Source organism: Cygnus atratus, chromosome 3 (assembly GCF_013377495.2).
Source record: "Cygnus atratus isolate AKBS03 ecotype Queensland, Australia chromosome 3, CAtr_DNAZoo_HiC_assembly, whole genome shotgun sequence".
Classification (NCBI taxonomy): domain Eukaryota; kingdom Metazoa; phylum Chordata; class Aves; order Anseriformes; family Anatidae; genus Cygnus; species Cygnus atratus.
Window position 1 is genome coordinate 59232778 of NC_066364.1, and position 26317 is coordinate 59259094.

General features: G+C 36.6%; 1 protein-coding gene across 1 annotated transcript in view; it reads left to right on the forward strand.

Moving 5' to 3' along the window:
- Positions 1 to 26317, forward strand: part of ENPP1 (ectonucleotide pyrophosphatase/phosphodiesterase 1) — a 58155-nt gene that overhangs the window by 25265 nt on the left and 6573 nt on the right. Inside the window, exons 8-22 of the mRNA XM_035538667.2 lie at positions 2483 to 2580; positions 5709 to 5788; positions 7093 to 7212; positions 8287 to 8396; positions 9602 to 9667; positions 9977 to 10049; positions 11602 to 11710; positions 12419 to 12550; positions 14062 to 14093; positions 15048 to 15175; positions 16250 to 16319; positions 19121 to 19208; positions 22228 to 22403; positions 22943 to 22994; positions 25796 to 25950. Coding sequence (XP_035394560.2) covers positions 2483 to 2580; positions 5709 to 5788; positions 7093 to 7212; positions 8287 to 8396; positions 9602 to 9667; positions 9977 to 10049; positions 11602 to 11710; positions 12419 to 12550; positions 14062 to 14093; positions 15048 to 15175; positions 16250 to 16319; positions 19121 to 19208; positions 22228 to 22403; positions 22943 to 22994; positions 25796 to 25950 — 1489 coding nt within the window. The remainder of the gene's footprint in view (positions 1 to 2482; positions 2581 to 5708; positions 5789 to 7092; positions 7213 to 8286; positions 8397 to 9601; positions 9668 to 9976; positions 10050 to 11601; positions 11711 to 12418; positions 12551 to 14061; positions 14094 to 15047; positions 15176 to 16249; positions 16320 to 19120; positions 19209 to 22227; positions 22404 to 22942; positions 22995 to 25795; positions 25951 to 26317) is intronic.

Consider the following 26317-nt stretch of genomic DNA (forward strand, 5'->3'; position numbering starts at 1 on the left):
AGCTACAAACAGAAAAAGTCACAGAAATCACTGATTTGTCTCAGAACTGAGCTCAGATCAGTTTGTCTTGTGAAATAGAGCTTTACTCAAAGGGGATTGCACTGGAGTTCTTCCAAAGAATGGAGTTTAACATGGGCTCTCAAGGTTCATTTCCCTGACTATGGGACAGGTCATTGACTTTTTGAGTTACGTATTTGGGAGTATACAAAGACCAAAAGTGCCGATATCTCTAGCTGTGGAAATGGTCTATCTTGCCAAATATAATTTATGTGCATGAGGTGATAGTAGATGGATTTGCAGACAACTAAAACATGTATTCAGTAGTTGGTTAACTCAAAAATGTTAAGCCAGGCACAACTGCATAAAGTCCCTTTCTAAGGAGTTATTTTAAATTTGTTTTTAGGTTAGACTTATGGGTAGGTAATATTGAACAGTCTTTGCCTCGAAGTTCATATTTTATTGCAAGGAACTTTGCAGTGAAATTTTTTAGACCTCTGCATTGGAGAGAATCAATTTGTTTGAAAAAAGTTAAGTATTTGTAGAAGTTGCAGAAATCAAAATCTGTGGTGCAAAAAATATGTGTAATATGGGCAAAGGTAGTACATGAAGTTTCCCTGCTCTTTTCTGCTAAAGACTTCAATATTGGCCTGAAGGTCATTCATTTCTTGTTCCTCTCTTACTGTCTCTACTAAGCTTTCCAAAAGACGGTATTAAATATACCATATAGATGAAAACCAGGCCACAAACATCTCTGCTTTTGTGAGACCCCACCTGGAGTAGAGTTCAGCTCTGGGACCCCAACATAAGAAAGATATGGACCTGTTAGAATGAGTCCACAGGAGGCCTACAAGGATGATCTGAGGGCTGGAGCACCTCTCCTACGAAGACAGGCTGAGGGAGTTGGGGTTGTTCAGCCTGGAGAAGAGAAGGCTCCAAAGAGACCTCATTGCGGCCTTCCAGTACCCCCTATAGGGGGCCTACAGGGAAACTGGTGAGGGACTCTGTTGGCGAGTACAGTGACAAGACAAGGAGAAACGTCTTTAAACTAAAAGAGGGTAGGAACTGGATGGTCTTTAAGGTCCCTTCCAACCCAAATCATTCTGTGATTCTATGTTACAAATGCATCTTAATATTTTATTCTGTCTGGGGTAGGGTAGGCTATGTTCTGACTAATGAAGTCATTTTAGCTGAAATTCTTCCAAAAGCTTCCAACTGTTCATCCAAAAAAAAAGGATAGACATGTTCTGGTTGCCTGATTAATCTTCAGTTTAATGTGGTCACGTTTGTTTTAGACTAAAATAAGGCTTATGAATGTTTTACTTGTCAGGGTAAATTGTTGTTTGGATTTTTTCATGCAGTACCTCAATAAAGAAATTGTCAACACTTTATAAATAATATTTGTCTTCTGTCATCACTGTTTTATTTTGGGAAACTAAAGTCCAATAAAAATTTTAAAAACCATTTTCATTTTACAATTTGTAAACAGAAAGGAAAAATGAGCTTCTAATTGGCATGTAAAATATATTAATTTCTTTTAGACAAACTTATTTTTTCAGTGGTTGTTGCTGCACTGCAGTGCTTTTGCAGCCTCGCATGTCCTCATTTATAGGTTCAACATAGGATATTTTTTCTTCAAGGAAGAAGTTACTGATGACTATTCCATCAGTGATGCAATGTTTTAAGAACTTACAGTTGGAGAGAAATTGTTTGAACAGGGCTGAAGTTGGGAAAACATAGGTCCTGTGGAGACTGGAAGGAGAGAATTTATTTTTGCTTGTTCCAGTGAAATCAGTTTCTGGATTTATCTGCCAAGTCCAGGCTGAAATATTATTATAGTGCTCCAGTTATAGGACCACATTTTTCAGTTTGGAGATTGGTAGTACTTCTGGTACAGAAGGAGTGGAGATTCAGTTCTTATTTGGTTAAACAATCTTTATAAGATGAAAAGAAAAAATATGTATTATAGTTGCTGATTAAGGAAAATCTAGTGCACAAGTTATGTTCAGAGTTTTGTGCAGAAGATAAGTTCTTCTAAATAAAGGAAAGCCATGGATTAGCATTGCCTTTTCTCTTTCCGTTTTCATACCTTGAGATGGAAAGGATTGGGTGAGGCTCCAGTGGAACTGATTTCAAGATAAGAGTACCAAAAAACCCCAGGCAGATTATGTGAGCATCTTGGCTTTTGTTTTATTGTGTGTGTTTGTGAAAATAGGCCTTGTCAGGATGTGTGTATGTGTGTGTATGCCTTACCTCTTCTAGCAGGATACTTATGCCAGCCTGCAAAGAAAGAGGACACAATGGCTGTCTTGCTTGCTGCTGTGCCAGCCTGCAAACCTTCCTGCTTCAGAGAACTAATTTCCTCAGCCTGGTTTACAGTCCCCTAAGGAACATCTTCAAGATTCTTGGGAAAGCTTTCTTGAAATAAGTGATAGGAATTTATTTCTCAGTCTCTCTTTTAATACTTGAATTTCTGTTTGTTCAGATTTACCAAATCTCCGGTGTTACTGTTTTCATTGGATGGCTTCAGAGCAGAATATTTGCAGACGTGGGGTAGACTCCTACCTGTTATTAGCAAATTACGTGAGTAGTTCCCTTGTCTAAGCAATATCATGCTGTTTTACCTCAAAAATCTGTGGGGTTTGTTTTTCTGTGTATGCTATTACTACTCTTTTAAATCCTCACGGTTCTGTGGAAATTCGTATTTTTGCACTGTAGAACAGCTGTGCAGACAGAACTGGAGGTGTGTGGGGGTGGAAGGGCAAGGAGAGGGAGGGTATGGAGGAATGGGCTGGCTAGGCTTTGGATTTTCAGAAATACCTTAAAAAAACAGTTAAGCAACAATTGCTATATTTCAGAGATAGACACTTCCTGTTGTGTGCTTACTTTATTTATGTGGGGGGAATTAGAAGTAGGAATGCTTTTCGCTCTATATTGCATATTGTCTCGTATTTAGATGGAATGGCTTTGGAGAAAACAAAGTGAGATAGAAAGCACTTCATTCTACTTGAAAAAGAAGGTAGAGAAGGAAGATGATATGGAAGGGCTGGTATGTAGCATAGAAATGTGATGAATCTGAGAAAACCTTCATATAACAAACATTTTCAGAAGAAATGAGAACTTCATTTCTCATATGTATGTTTTTTTCTCTGGATTTGGTAGTGCCACTACTTTGTAGTGTCTAAGTAACTTTAGTTACTTTTCCTGTCTCCATTTTCCTGTGGTCTGTAAAGAACCGATGACATTTCGTGTCTGAAAAATATGCCAATCTTGCTGTCATTCATAAATTACTACCTGGTATGACTGGTTTCAGTTTGACTAAAAATAAATCAGTAAAAATACTTGTTTTTTTGTACAGTGGTTGTTACAACTTGATCTGTTCCAGAGGATAACAATTCACAGATGTATTTGAGGTTTTAGCTTTTTTTTTTTTTTTTTTTTTTTTAATTGAGGCTTTGAAACAATTTCATAAGCTGCAGTTATTGAAATTTTCAACATCTTGAGCATTGAGAAGAGAGGTTGGCTATTACAAATGTTTATAGCTCTGGCTGAGATACAAGATAGTGGTGTCACAAAGCATCTGTAGGACTTCCAGGCTGCGATGTCCACTGCCGCATGCAAAGTTTCTGCATTCTTTAGTGTGGATACGCTGCAGTGCAACTTTTTGTGGTGACTTCTGTAATAAACTTGTATTTCTGTTTCCACTGAATCCATGATAAATTTTGACCACTAAGAAATTGAGTTGCCTCAACCAAATCCTTCAGTATCTTTATCAAAGGCAATTCACCTCTTCAGAATCATTGAGGTTTTTAGTGGTCAAAACTTAATTTTTTGAAGATTTTAAAGCCAGAATGTCTAATAATGTTTTAGAATAAAATAAAGAACAATCTGGGGAAAAAATATTATTCTGTATCATCATTCTCCATTACTCTGGAGAGACTAAACTAGTAAGTGTCCAGAAAGACTTACAATTTATGAATGACAGGATTTATGAAACTATGAACAGTTATTCACATTACCTAATGTGACTACTTACTATTTTCTTAAATTAGGACATTGCTAAATCTCTGGATTTTATTCTTTAAAACACTTGATGGCAAGTGCAGCATTCTATTATATTCCTCATTTATTTCCTGATACTGACATATGAGAGAAAATAATGGTAATATTTTTAATTCTGTCACTAGGGTATAACTCTGATGTCTCCATGGAGATTTTTGTTAGAGTAAACGCCTATGAGGCAATATCACAATTTCACTTTTAGCAACTTTTATTATACACACACACACAGTTATGTGTTGAAGGTGGGGAATTCAGAATGGTGCTGAGGCTTCTAAGGGAACCTAGATAGAGCCATTATGTGTATTATGGGGTTTGGAGAAGACATGTTCACATTCTTCTAGACTGTGATATAATAATTTTAAAATAAATCCTCCTTTTGTCTTCAGTTGTCTTTAACTAAGACAACAAACCAAAAATAGGAATGATACCCCCTACAATTTTGTACAAAATATGTTTTAAGTGTATCTTTCTCTAAAACAAAACAAAAACAACCAAACAAAACCCAACCCACACAACAGCAAAAAAACCCCTACTATTTAGGAAAATAGCCTCAACAACAGATTTGGAAATGGTTGAAATGCATCAAGTGTGTTGCCATACCAAAAAGGGTGGAACTGATAATTTGTTACTTAAGAGCATAAAGCTGGAGAGAATGCCCATGTAATTTGAGAGGTTTTTTTTTGGCTGGCTTCTTGGCTTCTTCTTAATTAGCTGAAATGGGTTATTTCAACTGAGACCTAACCCAAAGCCCCAGCCAATGAGTTCTAAGTGCCTTGGCATGACACTTCTTCTGTTGTTAAACCTTTCATTCTATTTTATTTATATATGTATATAGGTAACCCAGAAGGCCAGTGAAGATTGGTTTTCTTTCTATAGGGATCTTTAGGATCTGTTGAAAAGTTTTTGGTTATCACGTTGTATTTTTAATGTTGATAATGAAGGCTTTTTTTTTTTTTTTTTTTTTTCTGAAAATCAGGTCCTGCACATTTGCCTTTGGAAGTCTAACTTGAGTAAACTTTGCTTAAGTGTTTTGGCCTGGCTAGTGACTTCATACTAACAAATACTACTATGCACAAATTTTCTCCTTAAGAACCTTTTTTTTTTTTGTCAAGATAAAGAAAACTTTGAGATTCATTCTATAATAAGAGCTTATTTTTATTAATATACTTTATGTGTATGTGTGTGTATATATATAAAGAAGAGAGAGTGCCAAAAAAAGTGATTCGACAGGTGATTGAGAAAGCCAGGGCACCACTGTGGTGGCAGCTGTGCTGTCTCACCTCTGAGAGCTCCCATGGTGAAGTAGCTAGTTGGTCTCAAGCTGCTCATTTTACATACCGCTCACCAGGGCAACTTTGGAGGGTGTGATTTCTTTTATTATCCATTTTTACCTATGCATGTGCCTAAGGACTGTAGGTCTTGCTCGTATGACTATTGGAGTCAGTCATTATGAATATCAAAATTTTGTATTCCTAACATTCAGTCAGCTTGTAAATGAATGTGGGAAGAAAAATGAGGTATTAACACCAGAAGTCTGAAAAATGAAAACTTTTTAGAAGCACGATTTAGAAAAAAAATAATAAAAAGTATGTCTGCATAATAGAAACTTGCAGAAATTTTGTCTGTAAATTTGCTGTTTTTCCTTCTAGAGAAATGTGGAACATACACTTCCAGTATGAGACCAGTGTATCCTTCAAAAACCTTTCCCAATCATTACTCCGTTGTCACAGTAAGAATTCATGTATATTATGTTTGCACTACCGAAGAGACTGTTCATTATCAAGTTGTCTCCAAGGCAACAGTGTTTTTTTCTTTTTTTTTTCCTTCCTGTGTGGATTACTAAAACTACAGGATTTTCCCTCCAGAATATGGAAATGTATTTATTATGCTCGTTGCATAATTTAGATTGTCATTGTATAACACTATAGTTAACTGCTCAGATCTGATCTCTTTAAGTAATCCAGTTCTTCTGAGACCAGTTGCAGGAATTCCCATATAAATGTAAATCATGCCACTTTACAAAACCTCATTTGTAAAACCTCATTCCAATAAATTGCAGATCTATCTGTTCTTAAAGTCAGGAGTGAGAGCAGCCTGACTTTAAATTGTCAGCCTTGTTCCGCTTCTTCAAGGCATCTTGGCATAGCCCAAAGACATACATGAAATGAAAGGAAAGATCTGAGTATCATATTAGTGTCGGCTCCATGGTTGACTGTACCCAAACCTGGATAGAATTATCCCAAACCTGACCTTGTGAATATCTTCACCTCCTGTGTATAAAGGAAAAAGAAAAAAGGAGGTTGTCAGCTCTGAATGCAGGGCTGGAATCCCGCAGAGCCTTCTTAATTTCATGATGTGAGAAGTAAAATTGAATTAAATACTTGACGATCTGCATCTTCTTTCTTATCTTCCCAGTTTTTCAGGACTGGCTTTTGGTAAATCAGCAGGAGTGCAGGAATGAGATTTTTAATTGTGTAATCCTGCCAAGTATCCATGTTTCAATATGCAGCTAGAGGTGTTAACCGTGCTCTATGGCCACTTTAGAGTATCTCTAAACACCATGTAGAGCTTTGTCTCAGCTCCCCATTCTTGTGAAAATTAGCAGGCAGTTGTGTTCATGAAAGCCCCAATGGTGTTATTATCCCCTTTAATCTAAAAAGAAGTCAGTCTGTGTGAAAGAAGAGCACTCAGACTGTTAAAGCTACCTAGCAGCTGGTGACTCGGAACTTCTTTAACTGTTTATAGAATGGTTTTCCCCAGCTGGAGGTTTCATCCATTGATATACAATTCTCCTTTGAAATGCTTTTAATTATTTTTTTTAATCTCACTGCAAAGCATTTAAAAATTGTAAGGTAGGTTTTGGTAGCAATAACAGGTGATGCTGTTAAATTTGCAATTTGAGGTACTGGTGTAGTCTTGAGCTTGGAGTAGGGTCACATACAGATTATTCATTGAACATGTTTGTCTAACAAACATATATTTGTGTAGCCAGAAGGTTCATAACATTGCAACAAGGTGTCCTCTCAATTACAGGGACTGTATCCTGAATCTCATGGTATAATTGATAACAAGATGTATGACCTCAAAAGAAATGCATCCTTCACCCTTAGAAGTGAAGAGAAGTTTAATCCACAGTGGTACCAAGGACAGCCTGTAAGTATTATTGCACAGCTGAGAGCGTTACAGCAGTATTTTGTCATATTATTTAACATCACTTGACTGCGTAGTGATGTTAAAAAAGTTACAGAGGGTACTTCTAAGTCAACCAAGGAGCGTTACGTACTCATCATGATTCAAAATTGCTATACTAGAGCTGCAGAATTAGGAACAAAGCAGTGTAATATATTTTGTTGAACTTAAATGAAATTTTCCGTAAAGAGAAAACTAGCTCAAAATAACTAGTAAAGATAGCAGATTTTCTTCTGTTCTCAATATCACGTGAGCTTGCAGTTAACTTCTCTAAGGAAACTTTCAGACCAATTACAGTAATAAGCAGTAGTAAAGGTTTGCATTCTGCCCAAATTACTACTGAGTCTAAAGATACAGTTTTAAAAGAAAAGCTCTTAGTTTAATCATACTGCTATGGCAAATGTGCTGAGACTGCCATCAAAACGAACTGGCATGGGAAAGTTTGGGTGAGAGCTGATGTGAAGAACAGTGAAGGAGCAGATGCAACCTTTTAGTAATGTGTGGAGGACTGATATTTGAGGAGGAAAGAACACAAATGTAGGCTTTGCAGGCCACAGAGAAGAAAGTGGTGCTGGAGTCTGGCAGGAAACCACGCTGAAAACAGAAAAATCTGTAAATCATGGGATCTGCCTTAAAATCAGAAACATTGACCTAACTGTTGCTCCTATATTTCAGAGTATGCAGGAACATTCCTGCTCTTTCTTGCTTACTCCGTTGTTCTTGAGAAATTTCTGCTTCGTAGTACTCAGCTGTGGTTCTGCTATTGCATTATTGCTCCTAGCTGCGGAAGCTGGTAGCTCCTGCTTCTGTCCTGGCTCCCCGCAGTGTAGCAGTGGAAGGGGTATGGGTGTTTGCAATAAGGAATCAGGCTGGATGGTATATCGGGACTGCAGATAGCAGAGAGATGCAAAATTGACTGTCCTGAGTGCTCTGCTTAACGTTTTTAGTTTTTGATCTTTCTGAAAGGTGCAGAGATGGTGGGAGTGGTTCACAACTGAGTGAACTCCACTAATGACAATGATTATTCTTGTCCTGCAGATCTGGCTAACAGCTATGTACCAAGGTCTGAAAGCTGCTACGTTCTTCTGGCCTGGATCAGATGTAGCAATTGATGGGACCTTTCCAAATCTGTATGAAAAATACAATAGGTATGTGAAATCTTGTGTCTTGGATGAATATTTTACATTAACTATTGTGATGGGACAGATCCCAGAGAAAGTATAAAACCTTTTATGCATTTCTAAATAGTTCTATACCATATGAAAGAAAAGTAGGATCAAATTAACTTCCTTTCACTGCAGTGTAGATTCTTTGTCTAATGGTTTTGCCACTCTTCAGCAAACGTTTTACAGGAAATATGTGGAAAAAACAGCTTTAAGAGCACTCAGCTTTGACGCTTTAGTGCTTTTCCATTTATATTTATACAAGTCATCTATGGGTGTGTTTAGAGTCATTCAATCCAAATCTCTCACAAAGTGAATGTATCAGGTCTTGACATAGTATTATCCCTGAAAACTAACATCTTACTCTTAAATCATTACTTGTAAATTGTTCCAGTGTCAAATTATTTTCATTGCAAATTTTCATAATATTTCACATTAAGGCAGTGATATTTTAGTCAGTGATTGGTCTTCATTGCATTTAAGCATTTTTTGTCTAACGAAAATGCCACATAAATGTATTTATCACTATTTATTTAATAATTTCAAATCTCTTACAAGAAACAAGGCTTTTCATTTCTGTCTTCCTTGAATCAGTCTGTCTCCCTACACCTTAATATAGAATGGAAATCCTGATTCTTGACTTACTATCTATGCTGTTCTTTAGGGATTCATATATGTTCAGTTAAACTTGTGATAGGTAGCTGAATTACTAACTTTGTGGATGCCTCATAATGTTACAGGTCAACATGCTTATTGTTGGTCTGCTTCAGATTGATGAGGATCTCCTTTGTGACATAGTATGAGAACTTGTATTCAAACTGTATAAACGTAAACCCCCAAACCAAGACATTTTCAAAACTTAATACAGGAAAGAAAACCTACACATGCTTTTGTACCTTAAAATCAATTATTCTGTTTGTAAAATAAACACAAGAAATACTGAGAACTATATTATAATTTCATTGCAGTCAATGGGGAGAATATTGATGTAAGCTTTAGAATAAGGACATCAACTCCTCAAGAATCACAGAAAATTAGCACAGAGAAACTTGTATTCTGTTAAATATCCATTAATAGCATTCAGTTGAATTCAAATTTCTCTGCTAATAAACACTGATTTTGTAATATGTGTGACTAAAGTTTTGTAGCTCTTGGAAATATTTAGTTGATCTAGTATTGTTTTGATACAGCTCAGTCCCTTTTGAAGAAAGGGTGGTAACTATTCTTCGCTGGCTGCAGTTACCTGAAGATGAAAGGTAGGTATACAATTGCAAGCATGAGTTCTTGTTCCAGTGGTATTGCAATGAAATGTTTTGTAAATATGATTTCTATTTTAAACTATATTATATATTACTCTAGAAATGTTAAAATACTATTAGATGCAAGCTTGTTTTTATGACTGAAAACTATTTTTACTGTTATGTTTCTCTATTTCCCTCTAATGTGCCCTGCTTCTGAATTATAGAGTTGTTTCCAATATTCTGTATCCATTGTTGAAATATAATCTCTTCAAACTGTCTCAACGTATATGTAAAATATTACATTTTTGGTACTGTTTGATATAGACCACACTTTTACACTCTGTATTTAGAAGAACCAGATTCCTCAGGCCATAAGTTTGGACCAGTAAGCAGTGGAGTAAGTAATTTATTTTTTTTCTTCTTTTAATTTGAACTTTAGCTCTGGTTCTATAATAAACCTTTTATAAATCGCATTAGATGAACCAAGACTGTGTTCAGTATACTTATTAGAAAAAGATTTTTTTAATAGACAGCGTGTCCATAATTAACATCAATGCAAAGCATGCAGTAAACAGCCTATTCAGTAACTCTAATTTTTATTTTGCTTCAGTAACTTTAAAATTGCCATCTCTTGTATGTTGTTTTACCTGACCCATACAAACTTTTTATGCTGATTTTAGAACAAAACAAAACCAGCAAAAACACACCACCAAAACTTTGTACAGTTTCATCTTGTCAAGAACATAGATTTTACCCATGATAGTCCAAATTTTGGTGGATAAGCATTCATGTTATGATTTTCATTCATTTTCCCCAGTCCCTGTGCAAAGTTCAGATGAATATTGGTCTTATCTCCCTGCAGTTAGATTTTATGTCTTCTTGGAAAGAGAGTGATAAAAGGGAAGCTCACCCTATCACACAGTTGTATAAGCTATTGTATAAGTTTTTGGGACTGGTCGGTGTTGTTGTTTACAAGAGCACTAAGTAGCTTTATATTTTTACAGGTAGAAGTGAAACATGCAAAGGAAAAAGCTCTCAGGAACTTTAAAAAATCCTCCTGTCTTGACTGGTCAGAAAGTTTGAGCATCAGCTAGGTATTTAACCGCAGTGGTGACAACAAGAAAAAGCTCTTGCTTTTTCAAAGGTGCTTTCAAGGACAGTTTGCTCCAGGGCCACTCACAATGGTAATTTGGAGGAAGATTGCCGCAGGCTTGGCTTCCTTTGTTCTCTTGAGTCCTCTGGTGTTTTGCCACCAGCACTCTTGCCCTAAGGCATTCCATATTGTCCTCGGTTATGCTCCTGGTAAAGTGACAAACATCCTCAATATCATACTTTAAAACCAGTCTTACTGTCTGTAATCTGATTTGTTCAAATGTTTTAAACTGAGAAAACGCATAAAAATGTGTAGTTCTGTCTTAGCACAGGTTGTGGCACAGAAAAAAAGTAGGACCAAGAGCTGTATAGTGTAGATACATCCAGTCTTCTGTAGATGGAGGTAGCTCTGAGCTGTGCAGGTGCTAGCCAGTCTCCAGGCTCTCTTTTCATTTAGTGTTAGAGGTGCACCTCTTGAGTCTGTTCTCAGTAGATGCAAAAAATATGTATCTAAAGGGTGCAGAACTGAGAGAAGTGGGAATAAAGGAAAAGCAGGTTTAATGTGGTATTGAGAATGTTGTATTCTCCTGTCCTCACGGTTCCTCCTCTCATGTGAACTCTGTGTGCTCCCTGTTGTGCGTTTGGGGGTTGCTGCACAGTTGGTTAGTTCCCCTGTGTCCTTTACCTATGTCTGGACTGCATCTAACCTTGAATGGTCTATAAGAAGAAATCCTTATTTATTACTAGCATGTACTGTTGCAGTTTAAACTTATTCACTCTCTCTAGCAGTATTTTTTAATTTATTTTTAATTAAAGTGATCAGTAGGCACTTTACATGCCTGCTTTTGTCCTTGCAGGTCATTTTGGCACTACAGAGAGTGGACAACATAGTTGGGATGCTGATGGATGGTCTCAAACAGATGAACTTGCATAAGTGCCTGAACATTATTTTTATATCAGATCATGGTAAATTTTATTTTGTAAAATGTATCAAAATTTTGAAGGGCTGTTTTTATAAAGTAATATTCTGAGTTTATACTTGCATGTTTGTGGCAATGTTAAGGAACCTGCTAATATATATAAACTTCTGTATTATGGGCATGGCATAAGAGATAGTCAGTGTGGGTGAGAATTAGACTATGAGTGTGGGGAAAAGAAGTGGAGAACATCGAGAGGGATTAAATCATTTTCATATTTTATTCCAAATTTCTCCTGTAATCATTACCAACTGATAAAAGAAATCAAAAGGAGAATTGAAAAAAAAAAATTCATTTTATTCTTTTAACTACACTACACAACAAGTCTATGAATTGCTGAATTGAAAACCAAAGCCACATCTTCCTTTCAGTTATTAATTCTCTTATCCATTACTAAAAGGCTGCGAATGTGAAACTTCAGTTTATTTCTTTAATAGCTTTTCTATATTTTTATAATTATTTCTGTAATAAGTGAAAAGTTGTATCTTTTACCAATCTTTTTTTTTTTTCTTTTTTTTCTGCTTTTGGAAGGTATTGGGCTAAGTGAATCTTTGGTCTGACCATGTCTTGGTGTTGCTGATAAAAAAGACCTGAGAAATTGTATTTCTGATTTTTACAATTAACTTATGTGTCTCATCCGCAAGGATACTCCACACTGATACTCACATATTTAAATAAATTTTATTTTCTTGTGCAGGAATGGAAGCAGGGAGCTGCAGGAAAACAGCATATCTGAGCACCTACCTGGATAATGTTCAAGATTTCATATTAGTACCTGGTCCTGCAGCTCGCCTTCGACCTAATAATGTTCCAGATGAGTATTTCTCTTGTATGTAGTTGCTAAACTAATTTCTGTTACTTTGTTGTACCGTTTTGTGCTTTCTGAGTACAAACTTAGGATATACATATTCCGGGTCAGCTAGGGACAAGCTGGGTAATAATTAAGGGGAAATACTGAGTGGTACACCCATGCTTTTAAAGACCATTCGCCTTTGCAGATCTGAAAGTGTACATAAATTCTACAAATTGCTTATGTGGGATGCCTCAGAGTGACAACACGCAAATGCTTTGCTTTGTGAAGGGCATTCCTTTGAATGTATCTTCAGTACTCAAGATAGACCCCAAAATCTCCCCTCATGTCTCACATTATTTCCTGATTTACCAGTTTATATAGAGAGTTGCTGTATTTCAGACTTAAAGAAATGTAAAAATTTTACCATCTTTTACATATCATTTTGAGTATTATATTTCATTGTTATTTAAAATAAAAGTTTTTTCTCCTAATGGTCTGACAACAAACCAGTTGAGTAAACTGCAAATAATCATAAAAGAAGTTTATCAACCTGAGTAAAGATCAATGAATGCTTACAGATCTTAAATTTCAATTTATTAAGCAGTCTCATTGCAGCAGAACACTTAATGCTGGCAGTTTTTAATTCATTTTAATGTTGAATACAAGTGCTTCCTTCACGCTTCATTGCTTTTTCTGTCTAGATAATTGTTTTCCAAGCCCATTAAAACTTGTATGCCTCAACCCCACTGACTTTAAGTTCTGTTTACTTGGTGCTATTCTAAACAATTTTAATGTTTCCTTTGGAAAGTGTGGGTTCCAGGTTCTCTTTGGACAAACACGTTCAGGGAGAAGAAAAGCAGAGTATCTCCTGTTTTTGTCACATGCACTATTTTCATGAAATATTGTATCTGTCTTTGTAGCACTGAGTATATATGTGCAGGAATTATTAATGGTTCCCTTGCAAGCGTAATCCTTTATGTACTTCAGTCAGGAACTGAATATCAGACTCAGGGCAGAGTAACTGTGTGAAATGTAATGGGCCTGTGTTATACAAAATGTCAAGTTAAATGATGTGATGTCCCCTTTTGGCTTGAGTCTAAGAATCTGAATCTTGGCTCGCTTGTTCTTGGCTTTTCTTTCTAAGGACGCTTGCCAGATAAAGCTGCCGTCCTGATTGTTCTATTTGTTTCTTTTCTCCTTAGAGTTTTATTAGTAAGTAGGAAAAATCCAGCTTCATTAGCACAGCATTTAGCTGCCTCTTTTGTGAAAGCGTACTTCTCAGATTATTTTTCTAACTGCAGCTAAAGTACTTGAAAAATTTAAAGCTGTAATTAAGCAAGGAAGGAGTGTCTCTGAACTGAAAGTTCATAGAAACAATAACTTGACAGCTTAGTGAATGTTTTGCTCCGCAGAGCTTTCATTCTGGAAAAATGATTTCTGTGTCAGAAATATTTTGAAGTTAAATATATTACATAATGGGAATGCTTTCATTTTATATCTGATCTTTTTTAATTTAGGTGACTAATTCTTACATATGATTCTTCCAGTTAACTATGAAGGCATTGTCAGAAACCTCACAGTAAGTGTCATCTTACCTGTTCTAGCTTAACTTCTACTTGGTATTTTATAGCATCAGCTATTTTCTAAGCTACTGAAATGCATCTAGACTTTGAATCAGTGGCCTTCCATATGCTGTAAAGTTAACAACAAAAAAAAGTAGTTCCTTGTAGGGAAAGGGAAGGGAAGGTCAAAGTTCGGTAAGGTGTCATTTGACTGTCTCTGGTTGTGCATTAACTAAGGTTTTGTTTTCATTTCTTTTCACTACCTCTTACATAATGCTGTATCATGTTGCTCTTCAAACTGGAGAACTTGTGTATCTGGACCATGCTGACTGAGGGCCAAATCAATGTAAAGCTTAGCTCCGTTTCCTGGACAAGCATATGATTAGCTTGCTCACACCCTTTTGATAAACAGCTTTGAGCTGGGATAGTGATACGTTTTTGTCAATTCCAACTTAAGGAATTTGCTTTTCTGCTCTATACTTCTAGACTTCTGTTCACATCCCTGCACCACTGAAAAATCTGTTTGTCCCTGTGTGACCAATCTAAAAAACCCTAGAGTGTCTGTGACTTCCAGTATTACAGAAATGTACAATTATTGCGCTGGATAGTCTCCTACCACTTGAAAATATCATAATGTTCATGTCTCTGTAGTTTTTATGAATTATAGGCAATACAGTTTGGTTCTGTACAACTGTAGCCCATAAGGAAAAAAATAAGAAGAGTAAATGGTTTCTATAATCTCATATAAATATTCTTTTAATAATTATTGAATGAAAAACCAGTTAGTTTTTGCTCTAAGTATTAATATTTATGTGCCAGACCATATGACTCCAAACTTAAAGGAGTCCCATTGTCCTTAACAGAAGCTGTTGCAGATGCTTTGTAAGTGAAGTGCTTTGTAAGAACTGTGCATGAAATAAAGACAATTGTGATGAAATTTACAATTTATATTTTAATTTGAAATATTTCAGTGCAGAGAACCAAATCAACCTTTCAAAGCTTATATGAAACACCTTCTACCCAAGCGTTTCCATTATGCCAACAATGACCGGATTGAACCATTGCACTTTTATTTAAACTCCCAGTGGCAACTTGCTAGGTAAGTTGCAGTTTTCAGTACTTGGTTATACAGCAAAGAATTCATTGTTTTCTCATAGCCTTTGTCTTCCAGATGCTTAGAGTCCAATGATAGCTATTGGAGCCTAGAATTTTTGTTCTTGTTCTTGAATTTCTTGTTGCAAGGGATACAGAAACCATGCTCTTCTCTGCAGTTTGTGCAGACCTGAGAAGGCTCAATTCTAAACTCACAGCTATGGATACTCCCTTGTTGAATATGCAGGTAGCAGCAGGCTTTGAGACACAAATGTTAGAAACTAAGGTCTCCTTTTTCTCAAGCACATCGTGCCATACTTTAGGAATTTCTGAAGCGAGTCATGAATGTTAAGCATGTGTATAACTGTTGTTGAATCAGTCTTGTGAGTGATCCACATTGAATTTACAGAACATGCTGTTGTTAGTAATTAGCTTACATGTTCTGACCAATGAAATTACAACCCCCAGAATAAGGGCACCTGCTGTAATAATGTAATTTTGAACACCTCTGTGATATTCCAGGGCTTTCATCACCAAAGAGGTTTTCAGCTCATGTATTCAATAAGTCCTGTTCTGTAAAACTGAAAACGTGCAGGTTTTGCAAATCAGGTTTGGGTTACTGAAAATGAATGCATTTAAGTGATGTATGTGGACCTGACATATGTTGGAGATTTGTTTTTACTAGACTGTAAGATGCCCAGCTGAATGCTCTGAATTACATTACAATGTTTATTAAAAAAATCTTATGAAAATACTTATGTAGTATACTGTAAAGTTCTGTTTCTTAAATGCCAGTGAAGTGATAATCTCTTACCCTAAGAACAAATACTTTGTTCATGTGTCTTCTGATACTTGACTTTAAATAGACACTTGAGAATTCCAGAGGAATAAGATTTATGGAGAAAACTATCATTCTAATTTTAAAGGCGTTCTTCTCCAGAGCTTGAAGAATTTCTATTCCCTATGGATAAGCCTGAAATCTTTAAATAGACAAGTAAACAACGCACCATGGAATGTATTCTAAGCTGATATGGTTTGTAAAGTATGAGTTATATAAATTGTGATTTTTTTTTTTTAATAGGAAACCATTTGAGATTAAAAGTTGCACAGGTGGATTCCATGGCTCTGATAATCGCTTCCCCAGTATGCAGGTGAGACTTGAAAACTTATGTTAGCTCTTACTTTTAGCACCTTCAGTTTACGAATGTTGTGGCTGCTAGGTGTTGGGATTATTATTATTTTACGACCTATGGTCATCTGCAATTAAAGAAATCAAACATTTCTTTGATTACTATTATGATGTGCTGGGTAACCCGCACAAGGTGGGATTCTATTGTTGTAAGTGTCGGGCAAAAATGCAACAGGACTTGCCCCAGAGATTTGACTGTGCTGGTGAGAATATAAAGATGTTCCAAGTTTTATTGTTTTAACATTAAATGCAGGAAAAGAGAAAACTTATCTTTCCAAATCCTCAAATATAGGAATCATAGAGCACGAGATTTCAGATTGGATGGGACCTCAGGAGGTCTCTAGTCCTATCTCCAACTCAAAGCAGAGTCAGCCGTGAGATCAGACCAGATTACTCAGGACTTTATGCAACTGCATCTTGAAAACTGCCAAGGACAGAGAATGCACAACCTTTCTGGGCAGCTCCTTGGCCTCATGGTTTAAAAAAATAAATAAAAGGAAGAGGGTGGGGGGTTACTGTTGTCTCCCTGCCTCCTACCACGTACCACTGGAGAGCATGGTGCTGCCAGTATCCCTTAGCCAGTCAGTTCCTCTGGTCTCTAAGGCTGGTCCATTCTCCATTTTCCACAGTAACTACCACCAGAAGTAACAGTCTTAAACTACAGTAAAGAAGAATGGATTTGATTATTAGAAAACTCCTTTTAAATCATTATAGAGTAGAATAGTTTGACCTGGAAGTCTGTGGAGGTCCTACCACAGGAATACTCTAAGAACTGTTCAGACACACATCTTGCAGAAATAATTATATTATTTTTGATTCAGTTTATTGCATAAGTTGACCAAGTGGTCTCCCAACTCTATAATTCTGTTTTTTCATGATAGCCTAGGTAACACTGTTCTGAGGTAGCCCTGCTGTTAAGCATGTCAGTCATGTTTAAATTGAGGACAGAGTCCCTAACATCTTCTCTTTAATAAGGAATGGAAAGGAAATATAGGGTATTAAACTTGAGAAACATGAAATCATATTGTCAGTCAGCTCCCTCTGATATGGGCAGGTCACTTAACCTATTCTCTGCTTTGGTCTCTATCAACAAAATGAAAGGCGATAGTCTTAATTTCAATAAAGTTATTTTCAGGATAAAATCTACTAACAGTTGTGAGTTAAACAGTGTTGTAAAAAGACCTATGTAGTCCCTGTAAAACATAGATTTTACTCTTAAAAGACTTATTTTACATTAGGATAAATAGAAATATTTAGTGTTGACATCAACTTATTTTGTTAACTGTTAATCAAACCTGTATTAATTGTGTATCAGTTTATCCTTCCAGGCTTACTTTTCTTCCCTGATTTGACAACAGAAAATCTGTTGATTTTTCTATACCTAACCATGGGTTAAACCAACAGGGCCATGTGATGCCAAATGACAGCGTACTGTAGTCTCTCTGCTACAGTTCGACTGCATAAGTTTTCTTAAGCAGTTTAACAATAAAGTCAAACTTCTTGCCAGACTTGGGATTGTCAGTTTATAGCATCCCTAATTGGTCTTTCTCATCCTGTTGTAGCTTACATCATACCAGCATAGATTTCATACTGTGTAATTGCCCAGGTCAACAGAAAGGAGGTAGCGTATTCCTGCCTCATCTAGTTGCGATTAGGCCTCTTGAGTACATTGTTAGGCCACAGATTTTGGTAGCAACAATTGCAGAATAACAGCTTGCATTATGCTAACATCTTAAAAAAGAAGTTAGAATTTTTAGCCTCTATTTTTGCCACACAGCTATGAAATGAGACAATTGCATTGTTTGCAAAGAGCTTTGAGATCTGCAGAATGCAAAGCATCCATTGCTCATTCAGTATATTTACATGGCAGATGTGTACAAGCTACTTTACTTAAAAACAAACAAACAAACAACCCTACCTGAATATCTCAGGGTAAGTTTAAAAACAATTGTCTTGACAACAGTTGAATTCAAGCATTTGCTGCCTATGCTACCTTGCTCTTAGTCCTGCAGTGAACCCTGCTCTATCCTAGCGTAAGCTTTGCGTGGCTGCAGAGCTAAGTAGGTCTGGGAACTGAACCAGATGAAAAAGAGCCAATAGAAAAAAAAATGTTTTGAACTGACCGAGTTTCTGGATCAGGTTTGCTGTATGGCTATACAATTGCTTGTGCCAGCACAGCTCAGGAAGTGGTGCAAGAAGAATAAACAGCTGCAAATATGAGATAGAAGTCTAGGATCTCACAATTCCTTCATCTATTTAAAACATCGATTCTAACAGATGTTTTTACAGACTTAAATTAAAAGTTTCCAAATTGTCTACAGGTGTCCTGGTTTCGGCTAGAGTAGAGTTAATGGTGTTTAGCTGCCTGCTGGCTTAAACCACAACAGGGCATGAACAGCAATGGTTATTTTGGCTCAACATTTTCATTAAATCACTTAAATCATTTAGGAGAATGAGCTTAACTTCTTGAAAAGCAGAGGAGAGCAAAGAACTTCATAAATGGATGAAGGAATCTTTTTAAAGGCAACGAGACAGAATTGATTTTCCTACGACTCCTTTGCTATTTTTTAAAATTATTCCTATATCTTTTCAAATATCTGATTACATGCATTTTACTGGAATTCTTTTTAAAGAAAAGGATGTTTTAACTTGATCCATACTATGTTGCTAAAGTAAAGTTTTTGGAAGAAAATGCTGAGTGTGAAGATATTTTCAGTTTCAAACTGTCTGAAAGAGAATTCCACTTTTCTCTGTGAACCCTAGGCTATCTTCATTGGTTTTGGACCAGGATTCAAGTTTCAAACTCAGGTTGATCCATTTGAAAACATTGAAGTATATAATTTAATGTGTGGTAAGTACAATCAATGGGGGTCTCCTTTGTTCATTAAAAACGTAATAGCTTTTGGGTGTCAGAAATCTTCTTTTAATAATGAACTTTTAAAAGCCCTTAGAAAACTGTCCTTAAGATTTCATGCTGATTTTCATTAATTAAAAGCTGTTTGTTTTTCTGAGAAAGATTCAGCTTCTAAATGACTGAGAACTATTCAGGCTGTGCAAGTTAGGCTGCTTATATCTGTATTTTCCACTAGTCCCTGTGCGTGCCACTGGCTTACCAGTACTAAAACTGCCTACTTTACAATCTCCCTCTCGTCAAGAAGGCACCCTCCCTTTCTCTCTCCTATTTAATTAGAAGCTTAATTCAATATTAATCCCTCAGGTGACCTTACTCAGGCAGTGTAGTAATAGCAATCACAGTAACGGTTATGAGGATATGGGTTCAGCTGCCACGCAGCTCATTTCCAGAAAGCCTGAGTCATGTCCCCCCTGCCCCATCCAATTTTTCATGCACTTGAGCAATTTCTTGTGAGGTCTGTCATGTGTGTTCTTATTTGTTGTTTTCCTTTCCTATGTTTTCAATTTTAATTATCTGATTTAGATGTTTTTAATTCAGTTAACTGAATTTGAGATTTTCTTTTTGAAATTGACATACCTTCCTGAGTCATGTAACAAACTTTCCCCCTGATTCACCCATGTCTGTGTCACTTGTTCAATGTATGTATTGTATCTTTTATTACTTGAATTTGGATGTTTCCCTGTCCATTCTCATTGTTTAATATCACAGCTATTTCAAATGCACCTTTTTTGTCTTTTAATGGTCTGCAGCTATATTGTTAGCTTGCAGTTCCATGGCTTTGGAGTCTTGCTCTAAACTTCAGTCTCTTCATTTGCATAGCTGCAGTACTCAGGTTCCCCATTTCTTATACCTCCATGGTCTTCAGTGCACCAGAGAAGTGGGTTTTATTTCAGAAAATCAGACCTGGCTGCCCTCCTGTTTTTCCCCTTTCAAATACAATGTGACTGTTATTTCCTGCTCTTGTGTCCGTTCTCCTTCGTTCTGTATTTCATGGTTTCTCCCAATGCCCACTGCTAGTTTTTCTGCTTTCACAGTTAATTTATTCCCTTTGAGGTCTTCACCTGTTTTCCATTATCTCCTGCCTCCTTCTCTTTCTTGCCAGGATCCATGCTTGCTCTAACACATGCTTCTGTGAGAGACAATATGTTGCCAAAGGGTTTGATCCAGAAAGCACTTAACGGGAACACTGCACATGCTTGAGATCAGTGGCAATATTCAGGTATACCATATTTAAACCACATGTTTAAATTCTTTGCTGGAATAGGAAACAGAGGCCATTAGGAAGTGTGTATTGCATACCCTTGTGTGTTTTGATGTCTTGTCATGTAGTGGTTGATTTCCTTGAACCTTCTTATACTCCCCCATTCCGTTCTGTATATGCCTCAGGGGAGGGGTAGAGTCCTTACTGGCATCTCATGGAAGCAAGTTCAGTGACAGATGAGACATCTTGTGTGTATTAACTGAGATACAGATTTCTTCTATCCTGTACAGAGAGAGTTAGAAGCCAGCAACTTAACTTTTAGGTAGAAAATGATGAAATGAGACAACTTCCTAAACCTTTTCCTTGCTAAGGGCTTTAGGCGTGGTTCTGGATGGCAGAAAGGCATCTTCTTTCCCTTGTCATTTGGGTTCCTAGGGTGTACTTTCTTCAAAGGGCAGCTAGAGAAAGAACGGTTCCAATTTATGCAGCACAACAGAGCTCAAATCATGAACACCACATATGCGCAACTGATTGTGTTGTCTGAATGAGGGAATTTCATCTCATGTTTTCCAAAGCGTTTGAACTTCTAGACTTGAGGGTTTCTCAGATATTGTGAGTTCCTGGATGCTCCAATTAAAATGATAAGAAGATAAGCGTGTAATTTAGCTGTTGAACTGGGTATGTGAGTTCCAGGATTGATTCTGTGGTGTGGTTTATTATTATTATTGTTGTTTTATTATTATTATTATTTATATATTGTTTTGTTTGAGATGTTCAGTGGAGCAGGGACTGCTTTAGAAACCTTGATTTATTCTTCCCAAAGCAAAGCAGCTTATTCTGGAGGGAATGAGGTCATAACATGAATGGCACAGTGCAGGGAGAAATGTATTCAATTTCCACATGTAGGAAGGAAATCTGAGCTCTGAACTCCTGTGCTCTAGGTGAGTGATCTAACCCCCGAGCTTTTGGATACAAGGCTGTCTCGTCACCTGCTGTACTTTGAAAACATACTAAACCTATGAAATAATATGAAGTAGATGGAGGAACAACAAATCTACAAATCCTAGTGAGGATTAAACATGAAATGGGGCTTGGTCTTTTCAGCTTTGCAAAATTGCCTGATGCATCTCTGAGCATTGGTGTTAGGCAGCTTTTAGTTGCTTGAGTTTCTTTAACTGCAGAGGTGGTTTTGGAATACAGATGTTTTTTATGGTTAGACTCTGCTTTGGTTGGAATTTTGAAGCTTAACATTTTAGAGTTCAGTGCTAAGCAGAACCCACGTTCTATGCTGGTTCTTCTACAGTTTTACACTTTAATGATGTTTAACTGAAGTGTATGTACTTAATTTCCAGATAATTAAAAAAAAAAAAAAAAACAAAAAAACCCACCACCACCACCAAAAAAAAACAGAACTTAAATGTGTAGCCACATGTTATGTGTTTGAGATTTCCATTCTGTCTTCTACTGCATGTTTGGATGCTGCAAGTTCACTTCCCTTTGGAAGTAATCCTCTGTCATTTTTTGTGCTTGTTCTGTCCTTGCAAGCAGACTAATACTATCCTGAACCCTAGCTGAGAATATATGTGCTTCCTTTTAAAGGGGTCATTACTTTCCCTTTCAGTTGTTCTGAATAGCAAGCAGTGCAGGATTATTGACTCACCCATACTTCTAATCACCCATAACCGTAATCACAATACAAGCAGCAGTGTGTTACAGTCTTTTTTTTTTCATCCTGTTATTTGAATTCTTTTGTAGACTTGCTTGATTTGAAACCAGCCCCAAACAACGGAACCCATGGACAGCTAAATCATCTTTTAAGGAATCCCGTTTACATCCCTCAGCATCCCAAAGAAACAATCCATCCTTCTGAATGCTCTGTTGTGGGACAAAGAACCTTTCCAGTGAGCCTTGGCTGTTCCTGCAGGACAGTGGTATGTGCTGAAATGGTTGAAGTTGTGGAGGCAGATGTCTGTGTTGTATTCAGAGCGAGACTCTGGATTATGTATTTACCCTGTAGTTTTTCAGTTTGGGTTTTTTATCTGTTTTTTGATCTAGTCTCAGATCAAAATGAAATCTTGCCTGGGGCTAGTGGGTACTAGCCTGTATTTGCACGTTCATTTTTGCAGTTTTCTTACGTAAAGACACATTCAGCTATGAAGAGCCTGGAAAACACTGCAGAAGCAAGCTTTGATGGGGAAAGCATTCAGTTCTTGCTTCACTAAATTGTGTTGAAACTTTCTTTCTGTGACTATGTTGTGTCCTTGGGCTGTGTATTTCATTTTGCCTGTGGCAAAAGCATGTTTCTGAATATTCTCCATGGCTCCTTTCCCGTAGATGTCAGTGAGTTCTGTACAGGGATAACTTGCAAGACAGAAGTGTTAACATTTGTTATTTTAAGTGTAGCAGTACCTCATAATTTGCTTTGTGGAACACATAGGAGAATCTCAGTGTTTTTGCTTTATACTTACAGGGTTTGCCAGTAAGGGATTTTCAACAGCGTTTAAATCTCACTGAAACAGAAGGTAAGAACTTTAGCTAGTAGAATAGAATGATAACAAAAATGTAAGAATGATTAAAAACATGAAATATTTGATGTCTAAAGTTCTGAGCAAATCTCAAATATGTGGGATAAAAATTCTTTGAACTACTCTGGGGTTATAGTGATGTTGTGTATATATTTGGGATTCAGATGCAGTCCTGCTGAACCATTTGCTCTTAAATAAATGCTTATTCTTGTATGTGTGTCTCTATGGCACATGTATTATTATCTGAATTTTCCAGCACTGAAGTAATGATCACTCCAGAAGGTAAAGCAAAGGTGTTGTATAGGGAAGTATCTGACAAGAAAGTGATGCCAGCACACTTATAATGAAGCATGGAGTATTCATGTGATCTGGTTGTTACATGGGGTTAAGTTAAGTCATTGCTTATTGTGATTCTGCTGTGTTTCAAAACTGTGAACACACATGCCATGTTTGAGCTGCAGTTTGCAAGGTGGTAAATGTGCTCATGACTCATAAAACAAAATAGACTAGTTTGAGCATGAAGCAAGTAAGACAATAAGTAAATAATGAAAATCAAGTTGAAATGGAATATACTAATGCTTTAAAAAGTGAAATCAAGATGATTAGGTTGTCAGAAGGAGAAATAAGCTGATAGAGACCTTTGCCATGTGTTTGCTAATTAAACCTTGTTTCTTAAGCAAATAAACTCTGTATTTGGTGACGCCCCACTGTACCTCACTATTAACTACTGGCTTTGTATGCCAGCTACAGGCAGGCATACAGCAATACTTGCTGCTTATTCAGGACTAATTTAAGCCTTCTGTTGACTTGTGTAGTTTGCCCTGGCACAAAAAGTGGGCAGAGTTTTCTTGAGTCTTTTCCACTAACAATAGGGCATCTTTTTAAAATGTGTCCCAGAGCCCTTTAAAAATCTTTCAGTGTTGTAACACCCATGAGAGCACACAGTGACATACAGTTAGTAAGATGCAGAAGTATGTGCTTTTCCTGTAGCAGGTAAGCAGTTTCACTAAAATAAGTTGTTAATGTGTAGGTAGAAGCCTGAGTGCTCTGCTGAATCTGGCTTTGAAGAAATATGCCAGGCGCATAATCTATTTTAGTCCCATTTTGTTAAAATATGAACCTAAGGTGCTCAATCTACATTTCTGAAACAGTGGGGTCTGGGCTTGGATTATGAGTGAGACCTATGTTAGCACTCATCTTAATAGCAGTAATTTGCTTTTAAGTTGTATGAATTGTGCACTTATTAGTTATAAAAGGCATTATCACAGATAATGAAAATTTATTAGCCAGACTAGGTGCTCCTTAAGATTATTTAGAGTTTATTAATTACCTTTGCATATTCTGGCTTTGATCGCTATAACTTGACAGCCTGTGAGAACAATGAGGTATTAACTGCATATTCAGTTTTATGAAAAAAAAATTAAAATGTTTGCCTTTTCCTTCATGGACAGAGAAGTAAATGTCATAATCTTGACATTCTTTGTGATGTGGAATTACAGTGAGAAAGAAAACTGCAGCATTAATTGAACGTTTTTTTTCCTCATTTAAAACAATTGCCTTGAAGTTGTAGATTTGTGGATGGCAGTGAACTACTTAACAGAAAATATCCTTTGAACCTTGATACCCTTCCTTATAATTCCAGACCTGTAACAATTGAAAATACTTCAATTTTCAGCAGCAAAGTAATATTTTTATTATTTAAGATAATTTCATAATATTCTAGCTTTGCTTAGTTTTTTATTTTACGTCAGAGAACTAGAAACTTGAAAAACTTAATTTTTGTTTGTTTCCAGTCAGCAAAATAGTCTTCAATGTTTTGATGAAATTTAAACTTATCTTGGGAGGGTGGGTGGGGAGAAGGACCTGAAAGTTTTTGCTGACGTCTTTTGACAGCAGCAGATGATTACAAGAGCATGTGTTTCTTATGACTTTCTTTAGTTACCTTTTTTTCTTTTTAAGTTGAATTATATTGACTCTAAATAATTCTGTTGCTAACTCCGCTTTACTCTTCAGCTTATGTTTAATAACTTCTCCTCTTCTGATCCCACGTACCGTATCAGAAAGATATGGTTGTAAAGGAAAGTCTTCACTCATCTGTTGGATGAGGTGGTTGGCCAATCAATATAAACAGGCAGTGTCTTAGGCAAGGATTTGTGCAATATCTTGCATAAAGCACTTGGAGATATTTATTTCCGTATACAAACTTTCTAAAGAGGTGTGGTCCATGAGAGAGAGAGAGAAGAAAGCTTTTGTGGCTGTCACCGTCATTATAAAGCAAGTCCACATGCATCTGAAGATCTAACCAGTATTTCATTTAGATCTCTATATTTCATAGCCCTTTAAGTGTCACTTTTAATATGACTTTGTGGGTTATGCTAAAGTAGTCCCTTTAGCAGCTTAGAAATCATGACAGTTGGTTTGTGTCCCATCTAAATGTTAAGTAAAAGCAGATCCCACGTTATATATTTGTATCAAAACACAAAGTCAACTAAGACTTAAATTTGCATCAGATTCATCTATTATTTTAAATGGCAAAATGTTTTAACTATACTGTAAAACTGAACGTGGTATGTTTGAATTATGGATATTGGTATTTTACTTTATACTGGCATTGTCAGTTTACTTATTGCGTTGTCACAGAAACTATACCTTTGATACAAGAATTAGTTTCTTTTACTCCATTACTGTGACTTCTCTGTTTGGTAATTAGAAACTAGGGTGAGTGTAGGTGTATAAGAGAGGAGGGTTCTCAAAAAACAGTATTGACTGAAACATAACAAGCACTATTTCTGTTCTAGTTAAGAAGACAGAGAAACTTACTTTGCCCTATGGACGGCCCAGAGTTCTGCAGAAGAGACATAATTACTGCCTACTTTACCATTACCGCTATGTAAATGCATACAGCAAGGACTACAGGATGTCTTTGTGGAATGCGTATACCATTAACAAAGATGTAAGTAACTGAATAAAGGTTAGAAGCAACTTTGAAAAGTAAAAAGCTTGAACATAAGTTGTTCCTGAATACCTCTCATTTAGGTTGGAAGAGACTCTAAGATCATCTTATCCAACAGTTAACCTAGCACTGCCAAGTCTACCCTTAAACCATGTCATGAAGCACGACATCTACACATTTTTTGAAGGCTTCTAGGGATGGTGACTCAACTACTTCCCTAGGCAGCCTGTTCCAACAATTCACAACCCTTTCAGTGAATAAATTTTTCCTAATATCCTACCTAAACCTGCTCTGGTGCAACTTAAGGCCATTTCCTCTTGTCTTATCACTTGGTGCTTGGAAGAAGAGACTGATTCCTCACTTTGCT